Source organism: Halyomorpha halys, unplaced genomic scaffold (genome assembly GCF_000696795.3).
Source record: "Halyomorpha halys isolate HHAL.00 unplaced genomic scaffold, Hhal_1.1 Scaffold790.1, whole genome shotgun sequence".
Lineage (NCBI taxonomy): Eukaryota > Metazoa > Arthropoda > Insecta > Hemiptera > Pentatomidae > Halyomorpha > Halyomorpha halys.
Window position 1 is genome coordinate 146,454 of NW_027108682.1, and position 22,801 is coordinate 169,254.

The 22,801-nt window shown below is 29.7% G+C and overlaps 1 protein-coding gene across 3 annotated transcripts in view; it reads left to right on the plus strand.

Moving 5' to 3' along the window:
- Positions 1-22,801, plus strand: part of Pu (GTP cyclohydrolase punch) — a 69,670-nt gene that overhangs the window by 44,593 nt on the left and 2,276 nt on the right. For all 3 annotated transcript variants that reach the window (XM_014429356.3, XM_014429357.2, XM_014429355.2), the window contains 4 exons: positions 455-664; positions 14,787-14,952; positions 16,614-16,645; positions 22,235-22,319. In XM_014429356.3, coding sequence (XP_014284842.1) covers positions 455-664; positions 14,787-14,952; positions 16,614-16,645; positions 22,235-22,319 — 493 coding nt within the window. The remainder of the gene's footprint in view (positions 1-454; positions 665-14,786; positions 14,953-16,613; positions 16,646-22,234; positions 22,320-22,801) is intronic.

A 22,801-nucleotide genomic window follows, 5' to 3' on the forward strand; every position in this document is an offset into this window, starting at 1 on the left:
CTACATTTTTATTAATTTAGGGACCATCATGGATTCATTTTTTGGGCCTGAGACTGATACAAGTTTAAGTTCTTAGAGATATATATATAAACAATATTTTGTCATATTTTATAACCGATCATATAATGTACCGCAGGTTTAAGAATTGACTTCTTCTTCTGAATATCTCGCTCCATCACTCCATTGTAGCAATATTCAAGAAAATCATTCACAAAAAAATATGATCTACTTAATTAACTGTAATACTTACTTAATTACTTGGGATCTACTTTCTATAAGTTTTTCATCCATCCAGTACTAACATATATTTTTTTCTTCTGCGAAAATTTCTGTTTTTAATCATTTCTTTCCTTTATCAATTCCTAAATATAAATGTCAATCTGCCTCGATTATATTTTTTACATGAATTGGTTTTTTAACTAAGAAAGTTGCTGATTGATGGAATATGTTTCAGGACATGAAAAATGCATGTTCCACCACGACCTGGAACTGGACCACCGACCACCAACGAGGGAAGCACTCCTTCCGGACATGTCATCCTCCTACAGGCTTCTCTTAGCTTCCTTAGGCGAGGACCCAGACAGGCAGGGACTACTGAAGACACCGGAGCGAGCTGCGAAGGCCATGCTCTTCTTCACCAAAGGATACGACCAATGCATAGAAGGTGAGTAACTATTATGTTAAAAATGTAGGTTTCAGTATTATATTACATTTACAAGCACCTGCAATATAAAATACAATCCTACAATAATGATTATTACAATCCTACCACATGTAAGTGCATTGAGTCAGTGGTTCCCAAACTGAGTGGCGCAAGCGAATTCTACTTTCTGAAAATATACCAAAAAAGGAAAAAAAAATTGCAAATATAATGTACATTCATAGCATTTATTTTGAACAGTTTTTTCTTCTATTCAACAGCCCAAAAGAATAAACGAAAATAGTAGAAAAACTATTTCTTTCTAACCGACGTTTTGCCCCACAGTAAAGGGCAGAATTCTTGAAAGAAAAGGAAGGGATATTTTCCTTCCAGAGTGCAGTCCAGATGAAGCCCTGCGAAATGAGGCGAAACGTCGGCTAATAATAAATAGTTTTCTTATTACTTTAATAAAACAAGGAATATATTAAAAAATATTTTGTAACAGAAGATTAGACAATCCATTCAATAAAGCAGTGTTCCAATTATTTTGGGCACTTTTTTTATCTTTTTTTTTTTTTTAAATACCTTGAAAGGTAGTATTTAAAAGATAAAATAAAATCATCAAATTTACTGGATTTATCGTCATAAACAGTTGTAAATTTCAGTAAAGATATAAAAAAAAAAGATAAAAAATTGTAATAAGTCATTTAAATTTAGCGACAATCACAACTGGACCTAAAATGTGTGTAAGATTAGAAAGTATTAACATTATCTTCGACTTACTAATTTTAGTTGAAAACCAGAGCATTAATTTTAATTATTTTGGATCTGGATGGATAGGAAGTAAAGGAATAGGCGGAAGTTGAAGGAGGGAAGGATTCTGCAATGGCGAATGAAAATAGGGATGGAATTCCATTCAGAGAAGGATCTGATAATGAACATCTGTCAAAAGCAACTGTTTGTTGGGCCGTTATACATAAATCTGAAGATACATAATTCAGTCTTCTTAAAAAAATCTATGATGTATAATCTAGGACTGAGTAAGTAAAATTCCATTTAATGTTCGAGAAATAGATTAGGGAAAACCAAAGTTTCTGGTGGGGAAAAATTTCATCAACGGAAGCAATAAGGAAATTATCAACACTTGATCATTTTTTAATAACCACTTGACTATAAGATATTTCAAAAATGATCATAAAGAAGCTTTGAGTCAGGTATTAGGATAGCTACTTGTGCCAATCATGCCACTCAGGACGTCATATTATTCCTCAATGTCAATATCAATATAGGTTCAAGTGGAGCATCGTTTCATACACCGTCATATCGGCTCGTGTGATAGCTGATTTCTGTCAAATTATCAGTCGAAATCGGATTGATTGTGATTATTATGTTTACACGTGGATATATAATTTATATCCTGATGCACAATTGTCATCATTTATTACTGATAAAAATGATTTCGCTGGCATCTTGTTGACAATATGACATAAAAAATGTTGACTCTATCCAGGACAGGATAAGATGGATCTGTGAAATAACACGCTAATGGAAACAATAGACAATAGACCATTGCTGTTCAGAGCTACCGATGAAAATAAATTATAAATCCAATATTTATTAAAAGAAGATAAATTCATTATTTTTTATATTTAATTAAGAAGCTGTTTTGAAATCTGTGTGAGTTAAGAGTGACCTAGGAGTGACTCCACGTTTCGCTTCTAATTGGCTACTGATTAGTGTGGGTTACTGCTGCTGGCTGCTCCACAAAGACTTGCTTCCAAGGGCGGTTGGTCAAAGCTTCGTTATCTCAGAGCTCTGTTCTTGTCGAGACCTCCAACGGTACAAACGCCTCTTAACATAGAAATTAATATCAATGGAAACGTGTTTCAAAATTTAAAGCAACTATTCGGCTTATTTAATTTCGTGAAATACTCGATAATAATATATTTTTTAATTGCTTCACTTAATATCAATTTTTCGATTAACAATAGATGAATAAAATCTAAAGTTTTAAGTTCAGAAATGAGATAAAAAAAATGAATAAAAAATGGTGGTTGTTTCAAAGCAATAAAAAAAACTAATTTTTTCATTCGGAGCTCTATATCTTAAAAATTAGGAACAACACAAGAAAACCTAAGAGAACATCATTTAAAGAAGAGTAAATTTGCTAAAATATGAGCCCTAATAGAGTTATTTACGGTAAATAGTTTTTGAGATATTGCTTTTTATAAAGCAACATTTCATAAAATGTTGTGTGGGACGTACTGAAAGATCAGTAGTTAGTGAATTTATTTTGAAAAATTAATATCTCAAAAACCATTTGACGTACAGATGTCTATTAGCACTCAAATTACAGCTTGTTTAATGAGCTATAAAGTATTATGATGTTTATCTTCGTAAGAGTAATAGTTTACATGAAATTTGCTAAACTATATTGATTTATAGTTGTTCGGACAAATTTTCATTTGCCAAATTCATATTCATATGCGAATATCATAAAAACTACTACTCCTACGAAGATAAGTGTCATAAACTACTTTATAGTATGTTAAATTTCCTTTATATTGAGTGTTGGCAGACATATGTGCGTCTTATGGATCTAGAGATATATTTTTTCAAAAATCCAACATTTTATACGAACAACTAGAAATTAACATTTTGAGAGTTTATTTTGTCAAATATAAAAACTACTACTCCTACAAAGATAAACATAATTAACTATTTTGTAGTAAATTTAAATAGCTTTAACTTGAGTGCTAGCAGACATCAGTACGTCCAATGGTTTCTGAAATAAAGTTTTTTATGTCATTTTGTAATCCCCCTACCTATACTTGGCAGACTCATCAACTTTGACGAGTAATTATACATAGTTTTTATTGAAGTAATCAAAAATTGGGGTGAGTTAACTGCCTTTTTTTCTTCCCGGCTCTTGTACTATGAGTTAGTAGTGGACGAACGATGCTATTATTATTTTATTCGTAAAATATCCGTCTGAAGAGAGTCCATACCATATTATGAAGCTTTTTATAAACATTATTAATTTTACTCTGTGGACCTATTAGTTACCTGTATTATGAAGTACATCCTGAGCACTTCATAATATGATGGCAGGTGAATGATTAGCAGTCCTTAAAAATTAATAGAGTTAGTAGTATAGGAACAAAATACCATATGCCTTATCAGTAAACAAGATTAATTTTAAAGACTTCTTGTTTTATTTTGCTTCGTAAAAATAAATTTTATTTGCATTAATCAGGGTTTTATGGCATGATTCCAGAACAAAACCTTAAGCCTTTCAAATGCCAGTTAATAATTAACTGATATTATAACAGAAAAAGATAAGATTACATAAATCTGCATCATCGATTGCTCATCTCACATCAATATTATGTGTAGTGTCTAATAAGAATTATAAAGTTGGATATCTAACCCTCTTTGCCCTTAGTATATGTGAGAATATATATTGTATAAAACATTATAATGCTACATTTATAGATTAAAACTGATGTTTATTAACTAAATGTAGGAATGTTTTTACTTTCGAAGTAGCTGTACCAAAAATATGTAAACTTACATGATACTTTTAAAACTAAAAATAACTATTCCTATAAACCGCATGACCTGTAAGAATATTGTTTTTCTACCTGTATTGATAGGAATTATTTAGTTCCAATAACTATAAATTTATTCCATTAAATACAACCGTCAATATAATTTTTGTAAGTAACGAACAATTTTGACTGATAGTAATCTATTGGAATTGAAGAATTTATATATTCTCAATGAGCCTTATTTCGTCCTACGAGTATATCTACGTATGAGGTACTTGTATACTTAGCAATAGTACCTGAATTTTGTTCGCAAATTACTTCGCTCTAGTTACATCAGAATAACATAGTCAATTACACATCAATTATTAATGTTTTGGGTTTATTTATCAATATGTGATGGAAATAAATTCATCAGACCAATTTTATTATCATTTAAATAAAATTTTCTTTAGAAATATGATTATTTAAGTGTAAAAACATGGTCCAGTTTTTATGGTTTCCTAAATCTTTAACTGTGCTATTCCCACTAGCAGTTTCACTATCACATAACACATAATAAGTTAACAGGTCAAGAGTTGCTACAATAAACATGACATTCTCATTTGAATATTAGAAATGTTGAAATAAATCAATTGTTTTTTTACCACCATTTCGAAGAGCCAGGAAACGTAACCTGTACCTAAAAACTGTTTTTTCAACAAATGATATCAATGACAATCATATATGGAGTAGCAATTTTAAAATATGACTTAGTATAATAAAAATACCATTATGACGAGGAATTTAACTAAAAAAAAATAACCTGAAAACTACCTCTATAACTCAAAGCAGCATTAATGAACATAGAACTAGAGAGCCGTTTGCGACTTTTTAAGTAGTTAATCAGCTTTGCATTACTAAGCTAATGAACCAGAATCTTAAGTCGTAAAACTCTTAACTCTTCGAGCATTTAAATGAATCAAATCTTTATCTCTTATTGATAGGAAAAACCACTAATTTCATGGATCTGGTAAGAATCACTCCATCACTTTAATGAAATCATGATTCATTGCATAGTTACGGAAAAAAAAGACAATGAGTGGAGACATTTCAAGCTTCTCTCAGTATGTAGACTGTTTTTTTGTTGTTTTTTTTAAATGCATAATATTGCTCTTTGATGACATTCAAGTTAAAAATAACCATGATATAATGTCTGAAAAATATGAAAAAATAAAATATCTGTTTCCTAAATTCGCATATTTTTTTTTTTTTTTTTTTGACGTGTTCTTCACCGCATTCGAATTGTTCAAATTAAATTTAAGAGACAATATTTAGATTATTATTTGTATGGTAATTTACTATCATGATAAATGAGAAATACGCTTGGCTACTTATAGTAATATTCTGAGCTGTCAACTCATATTCAGAGAAATACCTCAATGACTGAGCAAATGTTATGACTTATAACACGTCCTTTTAAATTAGTATATTTCAATAAATCTCTTATGTTTTTTTAAATTCATCGTATTAAAAAGAATAAGGCATGAATAACGGTAAACGACGAACACTACTCACCGAGAATCTCAACTGGTTTGAAATAATGTTCGAAGCTGTTGTCCTTGACTGGTGACATACTTAATAAATACCATGACGAAATCAGATCGATATATTTCAATCAGAACATTCAAATGGTTTCTGGAAAAAATCATAACTACTTTTATTTTATTTTTATTTCATACAACAGTTCACATCTGAAATAGGGATGCAACAATTTTGGGGTGAGACAGACTCCCTCCAAGTTTATAAAAACAAAATAATATAATTCTTTATGAAGGATGTAAACATGAGTTTTGGTTAGTAATACTTCGTAATTGATAAAATAATAATAAAAATTAGCTAAGAACTGAAATTCCTATGTTAAACAATTTAGTATTGAAAATAATTCTGAACTCTGGTAAAAATTCTTATAAAATCACATTAATCATATAAATGCAAAATCAAAATTAAATTATTTCATTATAATCAGAATTTTAACAAATTAAAAAAAAACCTGAGGTTGATTGATAATAACATTGCTACGAAAATTATCTTGAAAACATTTAAAAACAAGCGTTTGATAAAAATCACTAATACGAAAACGTAATGCTTACCTACATACTTCAACTACTTGTTAACTTCAATAATGATTAATCATAATTTTATATATCAGTTTTTATTTTTTAATATATTCGGAATTTAACAAATTTCTGTTGAAGTGAAAATTTGTTCAGCCAATAAATCAATTGTTTTCTGTTTAAAAAAATTTATTATTTTGATTGTAAAGCCACTGTGAGGTATCGGAACTCAGAAGTTGACATAGAATTGAAAAGGTGTTAATGTGCTCTCTGGTTATTACCATCTCTATATTATATAAAAACTTTTTTTTTTATCACCGTGTAATATTTTATTTTACACAGAAGGTGAAATAATAAAAATGGGTCTTAAAAAATTGAGGTTGACTGATGAAGAACGCATTTTGCAACAAAACAAATGAAAAAGATTATCTGCAACAAATCATCCAAACTTTAACTGGAGTTACATTGTCATGCCAACCACTGAGTATTTACTCATGGACAATTGTATGTGGCTCTATCAAGGTACAGGATCAAAGACGGAATAAAAATTTAATGCAATTAGAGGAAAAAGTGATTACGAAAATTGTTTTCGAAGAGGCACTAAATTTAAATACAAATTAAAATGCTGACTTCATAATTTTTTTTTTCCTGCTCATACTATATTGAAAAAACAATACAATCTGAACTACAAAACACATGTAAATTACAGTTATACAATTTGAGTAACGAGTAGTACAATTAAATGAATAGTTTTATAATTTGTAAAAGTGGGGTTTGACGGGGGGTACTTCCCTAGGTATCTATAAATGTAAGATAGGATGTAGTATTTCACAATAAAATAAATTTAAAGTTTGGAATTTTTGTTTTGTTAAATTCATCATATATCATCTACGGTAGATTGTTAACCATCCGAATTTGCCCCACATATGAAGCTTAAGGTTGAGAACCAGAAAACGTCAACAAACGTATTATAAATCCATATAAAATATGAACATAATAGAAGTTAACATTGAAATCACAACATACTTTCTTATAAATTTGGAAAGAAATTTAAATTTTTTATTTAATTTTATAATTTTTTCGTAACATCATTGTAATCGTTTACGTTTTATAAGTGAATAGGCATTGTATAATCAATTATACATTATCGTTTATTTTATTATTTCTATTATACAACGAATTTTTATATGTAAAGGTCTCCTAACCTCATGAAAAAAAAATTAAATAACACAAGAGAACAATGATAATTATCATCCCAATATAATCCCAGATAGGAATTTACATAAAATCATGAGATTGTTCTGTTATGATGTAATTATCTCTAATGAGCATCATTTATCAGCTTTCGCAGATATGATAAAAGAATTATGATTACAGTGATAATTCAATTAAAAAATACTAATACGGTAATAACCTTATCTTTTCTAAATTACGGAATATACTTGCATATATACTTAAACACATTGGTCTGGTCGTTGGTGAAATTGACCTCTATGAATGGAAAAAAGAAATGGTGTTGTAGTCTATTTATAGGGGTATTTTTTACAAAATAAATAATTTTTATTTTAACGTTTTGATGTTTTCAAATATTGGCAATCAATATTTTAATAAATATAGCCCTCTAGCAAGAAACGTGACGCAATTAAAAAATGAAATAATTGGGAATAATCAATTTAAAATAATATACCAATTTAAATTAAATAATCAATTCGTCTTTTTTTATATTGCCTAAGGAACAATAAAAATTTTTTGTTTGTAATTTTTAAGAGCACAGCACCAGATTTCCCACTCTTGATTCGTTATGATAAGAGAGGAAGAGTGAAATCAGAGGAGTAGCTCAAAGGTCCCAAAGCCCTTGTAGTTAAGGATGAGAAGGGAGGAGTGCTAATGGAATTGTGAGGGCGAGGGAAACTGGATCCTCGCTCTATTAGCCAGCGCCTGCCCGATCTAAATTAATTACTCCAGCTACTTAGTTTATCGCTTTATCACGGCTCCCTTCATCTGATATATTGTCAAGGATCCATCCATAACTGACCATAAAATTTATGATGAAATAAAAACTAAACTAAATCTTATAAAGGGGAAAATAAATTTGTTAATATTGACAGTTGAGGTTCAATATATATCTAATTCTTATATGAATATAAATTTGGCAAATGAAAATTTGTCCGAACAACTATAAATCAATTTATTTTAGCAAATTTCATGAAAACTACTACTTCCAAGAAATTGAACGTCATAAATTACTTTATAGCTCATTAACCTAGTTTTAATAATAGACATCTGTACGTGAAATGGTTTTTGAGATATAAATTTTTCAAAATAAAGTCACTAACTACTGATCTCTCAGTACGTTCCATACAACATTTTTATAAAATGTTGCTTTTTAAAAAGCCATATCTCGAGAACTATTGCACGTAAATAGCTCTATTAGGGCTTCTCTTTTAGCAAATCTACTCTACTTTAACTGACACTTAGATTTTTCATTGTTGTGGGTAGTTGTAAAGATATAGAGCTCCGAATAAAAAATTAATTATTTTTAACGTTTTGAAACGGCCGCCATTTTTTATTTCCCCTACCTATACTTGGTAGACTCATCAATTTTGACCAGTAATTATACCTAGTTTTAAATTAAGTAATCAAAAATTGGGGTGAAATAACTGCCTTTTTTCTCCTCTTGGGCACTTGTACTATTTTGTATGTCTTTTGACTTTGTCATGTCCGGGAAGTATTATTCTTTTGGTACTATTTACGGTTTTGATACACCAATGATTTTATTTAAGTACAGTTTTCAATAATGATAATTGTTTACATAAAAGGTAGTTTAACCGTTTCAGGATCAACTAAACAGACATTCCAGTACATTTAAATATGTTCACAGTGAAGCCTGTGAATGCAGAGGGCTAAAAAGGACTTGGTTTATTTAACCAAACCTGTTAGTAAATTAAAGGAATGGAAGCGGTGCCGCAGGGTACGTTCAGTATCTTCTCATGTCTTACCTGTCATTTTCATTAATAGTAGCTTATTTTAGTTAATCTGCTAATTGTCAATCACTTTGCAGGCAGTTGTTAAAGAATTCACGGAAAAAAGAATGCCGTTCAAACCAGATTCATCATTAATACGTGTAGGGAATTAGCGTACTTCCATCAATGTTGAGCAGGAGTCTTCTTTATTCTTTCACGTTAATTGTCTTAATCATACTCTCATCTATCAAAAAACAGTTTTTTTTTTTAATTTTAAAGTCTCTTTAATCTCAAACACTTTTTATCTTTTCAAAGAAAAGATTTAACCACAATGAATGGAATTTTTCTTAGTTCATTATTATAGACCCTATTATTATTTTTTTTTGATTATAACATGTTATTCAAAGGCTAGTTGTAGCTTGAAATGGAATATATGGTTATTCAAAAATTAAAACATAGATTCAGACCAAAGTTTATCATGTAAAAGTGTATTCCTTGTAATCATTGATCATTGATCGGATGAGTTCGATAATGATATGACTATTATTGAGGTAAATGTGACTTGGAGCTAGGGACGTTTCGATACTTCTAATATACTGTTCCATCGATACTTTTTGACCAACATTTTTGATACTAATATCGTTACTTTCCATTCGTTACTACGGTAGTATAGACCATAGTCCCATCTGATACTTGCAATAGATATCGATTATTCTAGAATTCTGCTGACTTTTTTTTCATTAATTTTTTCTAGTATCGATACCAGTGATCAATATGATACTCGTGGAATATGGATCGTTCTTATCCAATAGTTTCCAGTATCGATACTTTAGTAGTATCGCAAAGGCTCTACATACACCCTGACCTTTTGAGAAAGGGATTCAGGTTAGCTTCGAAATTATTTGTCTAATTTTAATGAAAACTTTGTAAGTTACGGTTAAACCAACCTCTTTGTAAGTATGTAAATGTTTAAATCAAATTCACAAGGTTAAATAAATTTATATTGATTTAAAAAAAAAAAAAAGTGAGTGATACCTTACAGGAAAATAGCATTTCCCTGAGCTTCGGAAACCGTGGGAAGTTCCTCTCTTGTCTACCAGTTCCTACATTCCCTGTGTATCTCATATAAGTCAAGTCTAGGCTCTTATCAGATACTCATTGGCAATCTTTCATCTATTTAAGACAACTTCTACCGTTTTAATTTTCCTATGTGGCGTTTTCCAAGGCATGATATTTTTCTTTTACTTCTTGTAATGCTTTGTATAATTATAAAAACATCATTTGTCACTAGTAAATCAGAATTGCAGCCTAATCTTTGTAAGAAGGAGTTCAGAACAGCCTTGGAACAATTTGGCCAATTTTAATGAACATTTATAAACTATGGAAATATCAAACACTGATGTATTTCTTAATAAATAAAAAATTGAAATTTATAAGACGAAAAAAAGTGGTATCGATTTCTTAAAAAATCATTAGGGAGGCCTAACTTTAGAAAATTTATTATTAAAAAATATATGTAAGATACTTTTGTTCAAGAAACTGGTACATAAACTTGATAAATTTGATCGTGCCTATATTCAGGGACTTAATCTGCAAGAATTTCTGAGATCAACTAAATTTCATTGAGATCTGTATGTTTGAGATTATTTTAATATGAAATTTATAACAATTAGATATCTAATTTAAAGAAATAAGTTAATTGGTATTTTGATTCACTAATAACAAATGTTCTGCAACTTTCTGAATCTTCTCACAACTGAACATATCTCGTTTTTCGCGAAACTTTTTAATTTACAAATTGATTTCTAAGACTTCTTTTCGAGTAATTTTGCCTCATTACTTGCCGCTACAAGTGACTGGGAAGTGTCCGATAGACCAGACAAGCAATCGATGCGGACCAGGTGACATGTCCATTAGGACTGACCGGGAACATGAAGAGCCTGCGACGAGAGGAATCATAAGTGGCTAGGATGCTGCGTCCATGGCGACCGCCGCTCGATAACCACCCACGCCCATTCAAAGATTATTATAAATCTCTGTCAGCTGTAGACTCCCCCTCTCTTACTATGTAGCTCGCGGCTATATAGAATAGAGTATCCGGAAATATATTATAATCAGTTGCACAAAACCTAAAATCCAGAAAAACTATTTTCAGTGAAAATGAACTTGTAACTAACAGAAACCGATATTTATTCGTAAATATATACATAGCTTTGCTTGAATAGAGGCATATCAGACGAAAAACATTTTTGTTTTTGAGGTATTCCACAGAGTATACTGTAGACTGGAGTTAATTTATTACAATTCTAATAGCTATAGTAATGACTGTAGGATGATCTCAGTAAAGAAAGCAACGTCAGTATATGCTACCGACTACTATATACTACTATATTCGGAATATGGCCAAATCTAAATAAAACAAAAAAAAAAAATTGTTTGTAAAATGTGCACTACTCAAGCAAAGAAGTCGATTCGAATCAGGAAAAAATATACGGAATAGATCACAGGATGGAAATATATGAAAAAATTGGAACTTCCTTGTAATAAAAAAAATCTTGAAGAGGTATTTAATTAGGAAGGTAGAAAAAAAGTACTATATAATTTCAATTCACACGTAACAGTTGAGAAATAGGATATAGTTATTTATACAGCACATGTCTAATTTAACACTACAAAACTTTAAATTTTTAGCTCTTTAAAATTTTGTTCAATCATGAATTCATGGAGATTTGATATTTTTACTGTAATTTTTAACCATATAATTCCTTTCGGATCATCAGGGCTTCATAAATTACAAATTATAAGCACTTAATACATTAATTTCATTTAAAAAATTTAATGTATTAACATCTTCTTCATTGTCATTCAATGCTACAGTTATTGTGAAAGGTATGTTATATTTTTCCTGGTGTCACTGTATAATGTGCATGATGTTATTCATTTTGATGTTGTATTGCATGCATCCATCACTAGTGGAAGTACAGGAAGTACTGAGAACGGGGACTAAGTTCCTTCATTTGGTTGGGAGGGGGAGGAAAGGTTAGAAAGAAAAACATTTTTTTAATTTATTACCCTTCAATGACAAGAAAGTTTAGAAAAGGTTGTCTCATGATATTTAATGTTGGTTACAATACGACGCCATTTACTGATAAACTTCCGAGACTTGCTCACATAATAATATATCTATCTCCAAATACTTATTTCCCTTTTTGTGACACTTTTCTTATTATTTCTATTACTTTCTCTCAAAAATATTTCTAAGAAGGAAAATAAACTGAACTGGGAAAATTGGGGACAGTTGCAAGTCGGTCACTTGCCAGTGTTCGGGAGAAAAATAGTCCAAAGGTTCTTATCAGTTACTCACATTAAAATATTATAAGGCCAATCTTCCGTCTAGTTAGGTCAACTTCTTTCGTTTTAATTTTTGTAAGACAAGATCTAAAATTTTATTTTATTGCCATTAATTTTAGGATGCAGATATACACCATTACCACTGGTTCAGTATGGCATGATTTTAATGTCGCATCCAACTTTCAGCTGTTATAAAGTCCATGGCCTATTTTCCGTTGCACTATTCGCTTCTTTGTCAGCTGCTTCGTTCCTGGCAATACCACTATACAATTCGAGCACTACTATCTTGCCCACATACTCATACGCTTCACAAAGGCAGTTTTTATTCAGCAACATAGCTTGGTATAATGCATGCAAATAATTTTCCTTTAAATAAAACTCCAGTTAATACAAAATAATAAAACATAAAATTATTACTATTGATTTGCTTTACGATCCCCTTATCGGGTCCTAGCCTCTTCTGAGAGCTTCTGACATTCTTCTCTATGATTGGCACTCACACGCTGATAACCAAAATATTTTTCGCATTGGCTACTATCCCATCAGCCCACCCTAGCTTTGGTTCCTCCTACACCAACATTAAGCCATTATTAATTGTGTACCATAATGTAATAGTATTGTTTCTCACATATCATATGATTCGACTATCTCATATAATTTTCCTAAAAGCATAATATCTTGATTTACATATAATTCTTTAGCCAATAATGAAGTTAATATTTGAGCTGACATTTTGTTCCAAAGCGTTGACGTCTCAAATTTGAAAAGCAATAATTGAATAACTTTTATCTCCTTATCACTCCCCACTTCACTTCGTAAAGAAGTATGGAGAAGATTCTATTTAAACCCATTAAAGTTCCAGAGACTGCTTTATCAGTTTAATAAGAACTTTTCTTTTTCTACAAATAAGAAGCATTGCGAAATCAGGTCACTTTGAAGATCAAGGTTCTTCCTAAGTTGATTTCAGAGCGATATCAAAAATTAATTGATCTGACAGGAACAGGAGAAAATTTATCGCAGTTTTTTTTTTTTTTTTTTACATATTGCAAATCACCATAATATTCCATAAGATTCATCCAAAATGAAATCCCTCCAGCGAATCCGTCAATTAACAATTCAATACCAGTACAGTAGAAATTTAATGTGTCTTCATGGATAAATGGTTTCATAAAAAACGTCAGGAAAACAGTTTTGAATAGGACATTCGCTTTCAGCTTAATTAGGTCTTATGAAATAGATCCCTTAGTGAAGGATTGTTTTGTCATCAACTGTAGAAATCGACCTTCAGAATACCGAACAATATTGATTGCTGGGACTAGTCATATATATATATATATATACATATAAATTCCTTTAAAATCATTATGTTGGTCAGTTGTTTCAATTCTTCCACACATGATTTAATAATAATATCGTACTTTGCAATTTTGTGATTGATTTAAACGCGATAAAGGGATTAATGGTAGAAAATATTTTATTATTTGTGTTTATATATACCGGCAATAATGTTGGAATTTATGGGATAACGGTAGCTAATTATGCCAAGGCCTTAACCTCTTAAATTCCATTCATCTCAAGCTCTTGAGCAGAGTTGAAGGTGGAAATAAACCGCAATAAAGTACACCGAGGACGAATTATACCGCAGGACGGTGTGATAAAAGCTCATGTATTTTACATCGGCGTTCCTTCTAAGTTCTTCTTTTTCTCTCTTCTAGTTTATCCGACCAACTTTCTTATTTAACCAACAAATAGAAGTTACTACACCTATTCCTAGAGCATTTCTGGTTTCATGAATACAAACATTTTCATGATTACAAATAGTCTCGGTATGTAAATATTCGGAAGCGAATATATAGAATTATATTTATTATATAACATTTAAACCATCACTTCTGTCTTTATCTCATAAGTATACTAAAATGCAGAAAAAGAAAATAAATCATTTTAAACGAAATATAATGTAAAATGAAGTATTTAAATTTCAAAGACTACGATAAAACTATATTATTAAAAAACACTGTTTAATTTTACTACGTGTTTTTATTTATATTACTATCACTAAAAATTAATCACAAACTAGGAATCGATATTTTACTTATTGTTGAGGTTTGAGATTATTTTAAACATTCTTAAGTGATTGGAGCATAAATCCAATTAACAAATTCTAAATACTACAATGTTGTTTCAGATGTTCTCAACGATGCAGTTTTCGATGAAGACCACGACGAAATGGTACTCGTCAAAGACATCGAGATGTTTTCTATGTGCGAACATCACCTCGTCCCATTTTATGGAAAAGTCTCAATAGCATATTTACCAAATAAGAAGATCCTCGGACTTAGCAAACTGGCCAGGTATTACTCATAATTTTGATTTTATTAAATTTATAGTTGAATTCATATAATAGTTAGTTAAAATCAAACAGAATATGTATTTACAAGTTTAATTTAATCTTACTTTAAACTTTACCATAAATGACCATATTCTGCTCTGAGAAGTAAAACATCTAATTTAGATAACTCGTTTAGATAAAATTATTTTTTCTAATAGTTTCTACATGACTATCGAAAAATTAAAATTATTCGTAGTCGGTTGCGTGGTCAATACTCGGCTCCAAGAGCCTAAATCATCGGTGTTAAGTAAACATTTTAGGGCCTTAGATCCAGGAAGCTTCTGTCAAACCATAGTTCTACCCTCACAAAGCACTTGATTTTCTATAACGAGGAAATTTAATGCTTCAAGGTTCAAACTATGTTCATTCAACACAACTCACTGGACTACCTCGCTTCCTGAAACGATAAAAAACTAGTGGCGTACTGCTTGGGGCTGGCCGACGGAAATGAAATAGTGTATTAAAACTTTACTAATATTGATTATTAGTTTTATTATTATTATTATTGATTATTAGATTATATGTTCTCTCTTATAACATACAGCAGAAAATATTACTTCCACAATAATAATTAGAATAGAATACCCAGTTTCAAAGTCGATGTTAGCAGGAAAATTTTTATATTGTATTAGGAGATCAAGAAATGATAAAGGCTCACTCAATCAGATTGGCACTGTATTGTTCTGTTCCTGTAAGTTCTGACTCTTCTATTAGAATAGAAATATTGTTGTAAAGAATCAACAATTCATTGAACATGCCTAATATATAGATAAACATAAACATATATAATAAATGGTTGAACATAACAAGACTTTTGAAAATCAACTATCTATTCCTAGTCCCCACCTTCCTCGCTCCTTATACTTCCTTACAACATACAAAACTTTTTCCTGCTAAAATTGACCAGCTTTGTCTCTCCCGTTTCATCTCGCGTCACGAAATCAATTTCCTCTCATATATATACTAAGATAATCGGTTATTATTAATAGGATTAAATCATAAAAACATATATATATATATATATTTTTTTTTTCTTGAGTAGTAGAACGTCAGTAAAGAAATTTCACCTTAACAATATCACCTGAAATAATAACATCAAATATTATGAATTGTTTATTAATTAATTATCTCTATAACAGGCAATACATAATGGTATCAATAAAAATTTTTGTAGAGAAAAAAGGAAACATTTTGAGTGAAAAATCGTTAAAATATTTTAAAAATTTGAAAACTCTTGAATCCTAAACAGCAAAAGGAAATGAACTGCTTATTAAAATAATTTAATGTTTATTTTTTATACAAAACATCATTAAATTAAATATTTCAAATTAAATATATTTGGAACAAAATATTACCAATAACTAGGATTAAATCATATTTGTATCAACAATTAAAAATCGTAGAATAATAAGCTGGCAGAATGAAATTATTAAATTTATTAGAAAAATATTATTTCATATTACTACATTACAAATTATTTCATGTACTTCCATCCATTTATTAATATTAATATACACTTACTAAACAAATACATTAACCAATATTAGTTGTTAGTTTTTTATATTTTAAAAAATTACCTTTATAATTTATACTTTTATAATACTTTTATAATTTTTTTTTCAGGATTGTCGAAATTTACAGCCGACGACTCCAAGGTAATTATACAAATAATTTTACAGAAAATTAATTAAATAATAGTTACTTGGTGTCAGTAATGAGAGACTCGATTTGACAACTTTTTGAAAGTAGTTTCCTTGATTTGTACATTACTTTGACCTTAAGAATTTCCTACGCTGTGAGAAAGTTTCCACTCTTTTGGTCGGAAATATATTGATATTAATCTACCTTTGCAAATATACAGGCAGCTTGATCGAGAGCCAGTATCAACACCTTCAGACCTCTAGGCCAACCTCAGGCCACATTTGAGTATATGACGCAGATTGGGCTTTAAACCGAGCAAATGAAGAATTTGAAAATCGCAATAATTTTCTTTATCTTTTTTTAAAATTTGGATATTAAGATTTACATATAAAAAAAGGTTTTAAAATAATATTTATTTTAGAAATAATTTGAAAAGTTATAGCTAAATTTATACTCGCTGTAATACTTTTAAATTCATATAGATGCTTCTATTTTTTTGATCGATTTTCTATACTAGGCTTTTGGTATAGTACAACCGTATATTTTACAAGAAATATGAAAAATGTGTGAGATTTTTTTCCGATACACCTCTTTCAGAGCCTTCTGTATTCAAAAACTATTTTTATAAAATAATTTATCCTTATTGTCATCTTCTAATCGTAAACACTTGTTCTCCTTATTTCAAACCCATGAGCTAATAATATACTCATACATAACGTTAGTTATAATTTAGTATAATAATGAGCACAACGCTATATAATGTGTGCCTTAGTAAGTATTATCATAGATACATCTAAACTAAGTGATGGAGATTAAGAAGGAAGTTTGGAAATGTTAAGATATTGGAAGCTGAACAATAATATGCCTCATTAAAGTTACTTGCTTTATTAAAAGAAGCTAGTACATTTTATTAGTAAATTATCATAGAAGAAAACAAAATACGTGTTAAATACAAAGACAAAGTTTATTAGGAGAGCTATTGTATCATTATCCTTTATGTTATATCTATTTTTAAAAGAAATATATTTAACTTATTTATAAATACATTCTGAAAAAATCTCTTTAATATAGATTCTAACTATAAATTATGTATGACAAAACGATTTTTCTTCGTAGAAAGCATCAAGACATACAAGGAGAATACAAAAGATTATTGATCGTATTAAATCAGTTTAAGAGTGAAAAAAATTAGAAAAACCAAAGTTCTCTTCTAATAAAATAGACCAAAAAAGTTTATTTTAAGAACAATAAGGTCAGACTCGGTTTTAGCTTATTTTTAAATCCTTAAATACGAATGAATTTTCATATAAATCAAAAATAAACTTTTGTCCAGCGTTTACGAAATATATTCATAACCCCTTACAATAATTTCAAAAGCCAATGTAACTATAACTGCTGGAAAGCTGAATTTTCACTCTTTCAAGCCATGTAAATATTTTTTTAGATTTTATTAGAAGAAAAACAAAGTTTAAAATAAAGAAACATTTATAAAATATTTTATTTTATACTTCCAGCTCTAATTCGTCTACGAGGATAAATTTGTATCTTTTCGTGCAGTTTAGAGGGTCTTAAATTCTTTTAAAGATTCGGGTAGATTAATGCATATCGATTTTTTTTCGAAAAGAAGCTAAAGCCTGACTTTATTTTTTTTTTTACTTTATTTGAAGAGCTTTTTGGTTTTTGTAATAATTTATGATGGTCAATTATCTTTTGTTCTAATTCTACACAAAAGAGCAAATCGATTGTTGCTTAATTAACATTAAATACATACAGAGCAAAGGTGGCATAGGAAAATACAAACAATTTCAAGATTTTGAAATCCCTTTATACTGGATATGTTAGGCCCACGCTGGGATATGGCATAACTAGTAGGGACTTGCAAGTTACTTGCAGCAAACTTGCTTTCGAAAAGCCTCTGTAGTCCAAAACCAGGGACTGAGGATAATTACTGGAGGTCAGAAATCTACACCAATACGTAAAATGGAGTCCAGGCCTTCTCTGGTTGAAGAATAAAAGGGATATAAAAATTCTTAATTTAGACTCAAAAACATCGCTTAGACCAAAGGACGCGGAACCGTCTCAAAAGGTAAAGCCTCCTATACAAAATGGGCTCGATTCAGCCTGAAATAAAGAAGGCAGTGTACGTCTCTCCACCATGGGCTTATCTTTGGAAACCCTATATTATTCCATCCATCCCGGGTATCAGCAAGAAAAGTGGCCAAAATCCATTGGAAATAAAAGCCAAGGTGCTTGAATCTATAAACACCACCTACCCAAAGAGCAAGTGGACCAGAATCTATACATATAGTTCAGATGAGAAAGCTAATAAGATTGGCTGGTGGTATTCATATGGAATTTCCAAACGGTCATATAAAGGAGAAAACGATTTCCACAGGGTTTAATCCCACTAATTACAGAACCAAGCAAGACTGCTGGTTGCAACAAGAATCTTGCAGGATCTCAGAATGAGTCAGAAATCCATAATAGTATTTCTGGCCGAGGCTTAGAGTTGGAGCATTCTATCACCATCTATAAGAATGTAACCTTGCAGTGGATACTTGGGTACTGTGGAATACCAGGAAATGAACTATGATATGCTAGTGAAAGAAGGTTCTAAATTGCCTCAAATCACCAAACTATACGACGACCTGGAGGATCTCAGGAATACCGCTGAATTTATTCTGTCATTCCCAGACTTGGCCATTTAAATGGGAAGTTCGAAGAATTTCAAAAATTAAGAAAAATATATTTTTTTCTCGGCTCCTAGGAAGCATTGGCAAAAACACTTCGACACGTTTCTATTAAAATTTACCCAAACATTTCATTGTAATCGGTAATCCTACATACGTACATACGTTGTTAATCTGACAGGTGATAGAAAACATTCAGTTCTTAATCCTTAACTATTGCCCTTATGCACCAATAATGAAACCAGCATAATTTTGTTAGCTTAAAGAAACGTTAATTTGAACCTTTTAGAGGGAACTTTTCATTCATTTGATTAATAATAGTATCGATTGTTAATCAATAAAAATATCTAGAGATAATCAAAAATAATATTCATAAATAATCCTTAATATCGAAGAAGGGCAAAAAAAGTAATAGAATTCAAAAGATGGCCGAAGTGTTTCATCCAATGTAGAAGATTTCTTCATAATAAATTATTCGAACTATCAAGAGAGGATAATAATAAAGTATATAATAATAAAGTCAAATAAGACGGAATGTCAAAATGTTCTAATGCGTGTAACAAATACAACTTATTTTCTGACGTTAAGTATCTTTTTTCTTTTTTTTTTTTTTCTTTTTTATAAAACTTTTCCATTAATGTCACTTACATTTAATCAAGACTACAGAAAAACTGACAATGTTTTCACAACAATGTTAATACAGTAGGAGAAAAGGGAAATACATCTTAGATCTTTCATATTATGATTCTCATTGTGGTAAATAAATATTTATGCCATTTATATTATGTTATGCTAAGGAAACATAAAAATCTATTACAAAAACATTTAATGATTATGAAGTACTAAGCATGAGGTCAAATCTCACATTTCACTAACATAAGGAGACAAATCTAATAGCGTTAAGAGTAATTGAACACTTATCTTATTACACAGCACAAATCCTCTTAGGAGCTGGGCCTGATACAATTTCAGTCGACGTTTCCTGTAGGTCCTCCCAATGGAAATTTAAGGAGGATCCTATGTCCCTATTAATTTAAATTAAATATTTTGAAATATTTATTGTAACCTATAATTTATAGTTTTCAATTAATGGGTTTTAGATTTATATTCTAATGTGCTAATAATCCCTAATTAAGTAACTGGAGCAGTTTGCATTACATGAAAAAAAAATATTAAAGTCCTCATTACAGATATATTTTTCAAACACCTTTATAAGGCAACACTTTTAAGAAGCATGCAATAATAAGTTAACAAATATAAAACAAATAGTTTCATTTTCTTGTTCGATTTAAAACTCAAAGAAAACATTTTTAGATCCCAATGAAATTATTTTGATTTTTTAATCTGAGATTTGACTAAGAGAAAATATGAATGCTACATATTTAACCGCTGACTAACTTACTAGAAACAATCACTGTGCATTTAATGTTGATTTATAAAAAGAAAATCATTACTAACCTAATTCTGCTAAGTGGTTTAAACTTGCTTTAAAAAAAAAAATGATTCAACATGAAATAATAAGGTAACTTCGAAGGACTTAAATAGACTTATACCATTTGTTTCCAACAAATAATTGCTAAAATTGAAATCATCCAATTGCTATACTGGCAGGAACCCCTTAAACGCTAAAACTAACAAAATTTGTTTTCTCTCATGAATGTGCATTAATATGTGATAGATACGATGTTCCTTTACTCCCTAGAATTATTGAGTACAAATTATTTCTTGAATCTAAACAAACTTAATCCTCTGCGTATAACTCTGCGAGGGTCTAGATTGTTTGCTAAAAATATTTTAAACTAAATACTAAAAATATAGAAACTGAAAATTTCGCAGAAACGCATAGTTAATAAATATTATAAAATACATATTTAAACAACCCATTTCAATGTAGCGGCTGAAAAACATAAGATTTGTGAATAAAATTAATTATCAATAATGCTCCAAAGTGGTCGTTTTTTCTTTCTTTTTTTTTCCAATTTTAAAAGTTAGATAATATTCTGCCAAACACGATATGTAAAATGGAATTGTTGAATCTGTCTTTGTATAACGATTTTTATTACAAGATGAATATTTTTCATTTATTTTATTATTATATTTGAAAAATAATTTCCCATTGACATCTAAGTGACCCACGGACACCTGGGGATAAGTTTTGGGAAACATTGACTCATATAAACCCAGAAAAACTTAATGAAACGCCATAATTACCAATAATAAAGGAATATTTTCAAATATATTATAAATCTTCATGATCTTTGAGGAAATTGCCTAATTCATTCACTCAGCTTCAGCCTCAACGAGTGTTACAGCTTAGCAAATATCCTTAGTAAATAAATGTATAGGTAGGGTATCAAATTGGTGTTTATATCCAATAGAAGCTAAGGATGATACCAGCTGTCCAACTGACCCTCCTACAAAAAATAATTCTGTCTATAAAAAAAAAATTGAAACTTCCGGAATATTATTTTTCTAAATACGTGACAATTCTAACATTTATGCAAAATAAAGCTGATAAAAATTTGTAATCTATACTTCATAATCAAAAAGTTATAGTTATTAGTAAAAATGTTATAGTAAAAAAATATATAAATTTTTAAATATTTTAATAACCATTTTAAAGTTTGAAAAAAATTAAGAAGTAAATAATTATTAATTAAGACATAATTGAATTTATAAATAACTAAGATAATATTTTAAAAAAATGTAAAGTTATGAAGTGCTCTTTTTCTGAACTAATCTTAATGCTTGCTATGAATCAGTGATTTAACCAATATCTTATGCGCCAGTTTTGAAAATATATTAATTTAATAAATGGCAAAACATTGGGATATTATTGAAATGCTAGAAACGTTTTAAGGTAGCTCTTTATTTCTTTGTATAATTTTTAGTAATTTTTTTTCTTTTTTTCAGTCCAAGAAAGGTTAACGAAGCAAATCGCTCTCGCAGTTACTAAAGCTGTTGAACCTGCTGGTGTAGCCGTTGTAGTTGAAGCTGTGTAAGTTAAATATTTAAAAAATACTTCATATGATATACTTATTATTCACTAAAATATTAAATAGAAAAACATCGTCTTAAAGTAAAAAAAATATAAATTTGTATGTGTTAATGCAAAACTAACATGTAAACCTTTAATTAGTGGACATAAAAATATCAGCATTATTGTGTACTCGTCATTGTCAACATGATTTTATAGTGACAGATATTAAACATGTAATCAGTTTCAAAAATGTAATGATTCATGAGATGAAAAAGAATTGAGAAAAATGAATGAGTAAGTATATATGACCAAGACTAAAATTATTCAGTTATAAATTTAGAAATAGATATTCAAATACTTAGGAAGAAAAAATGTGCCAAGGGGATAAAGGTTATAAGACTAGAGGAGAGAAAGACGAAGAAATCAGAACCTTCAATTGGGATCGTTCCTTAGCAACGGGTGCTGACAATTGGAAGGCAAGTGATTCCGAACCCAAGAAT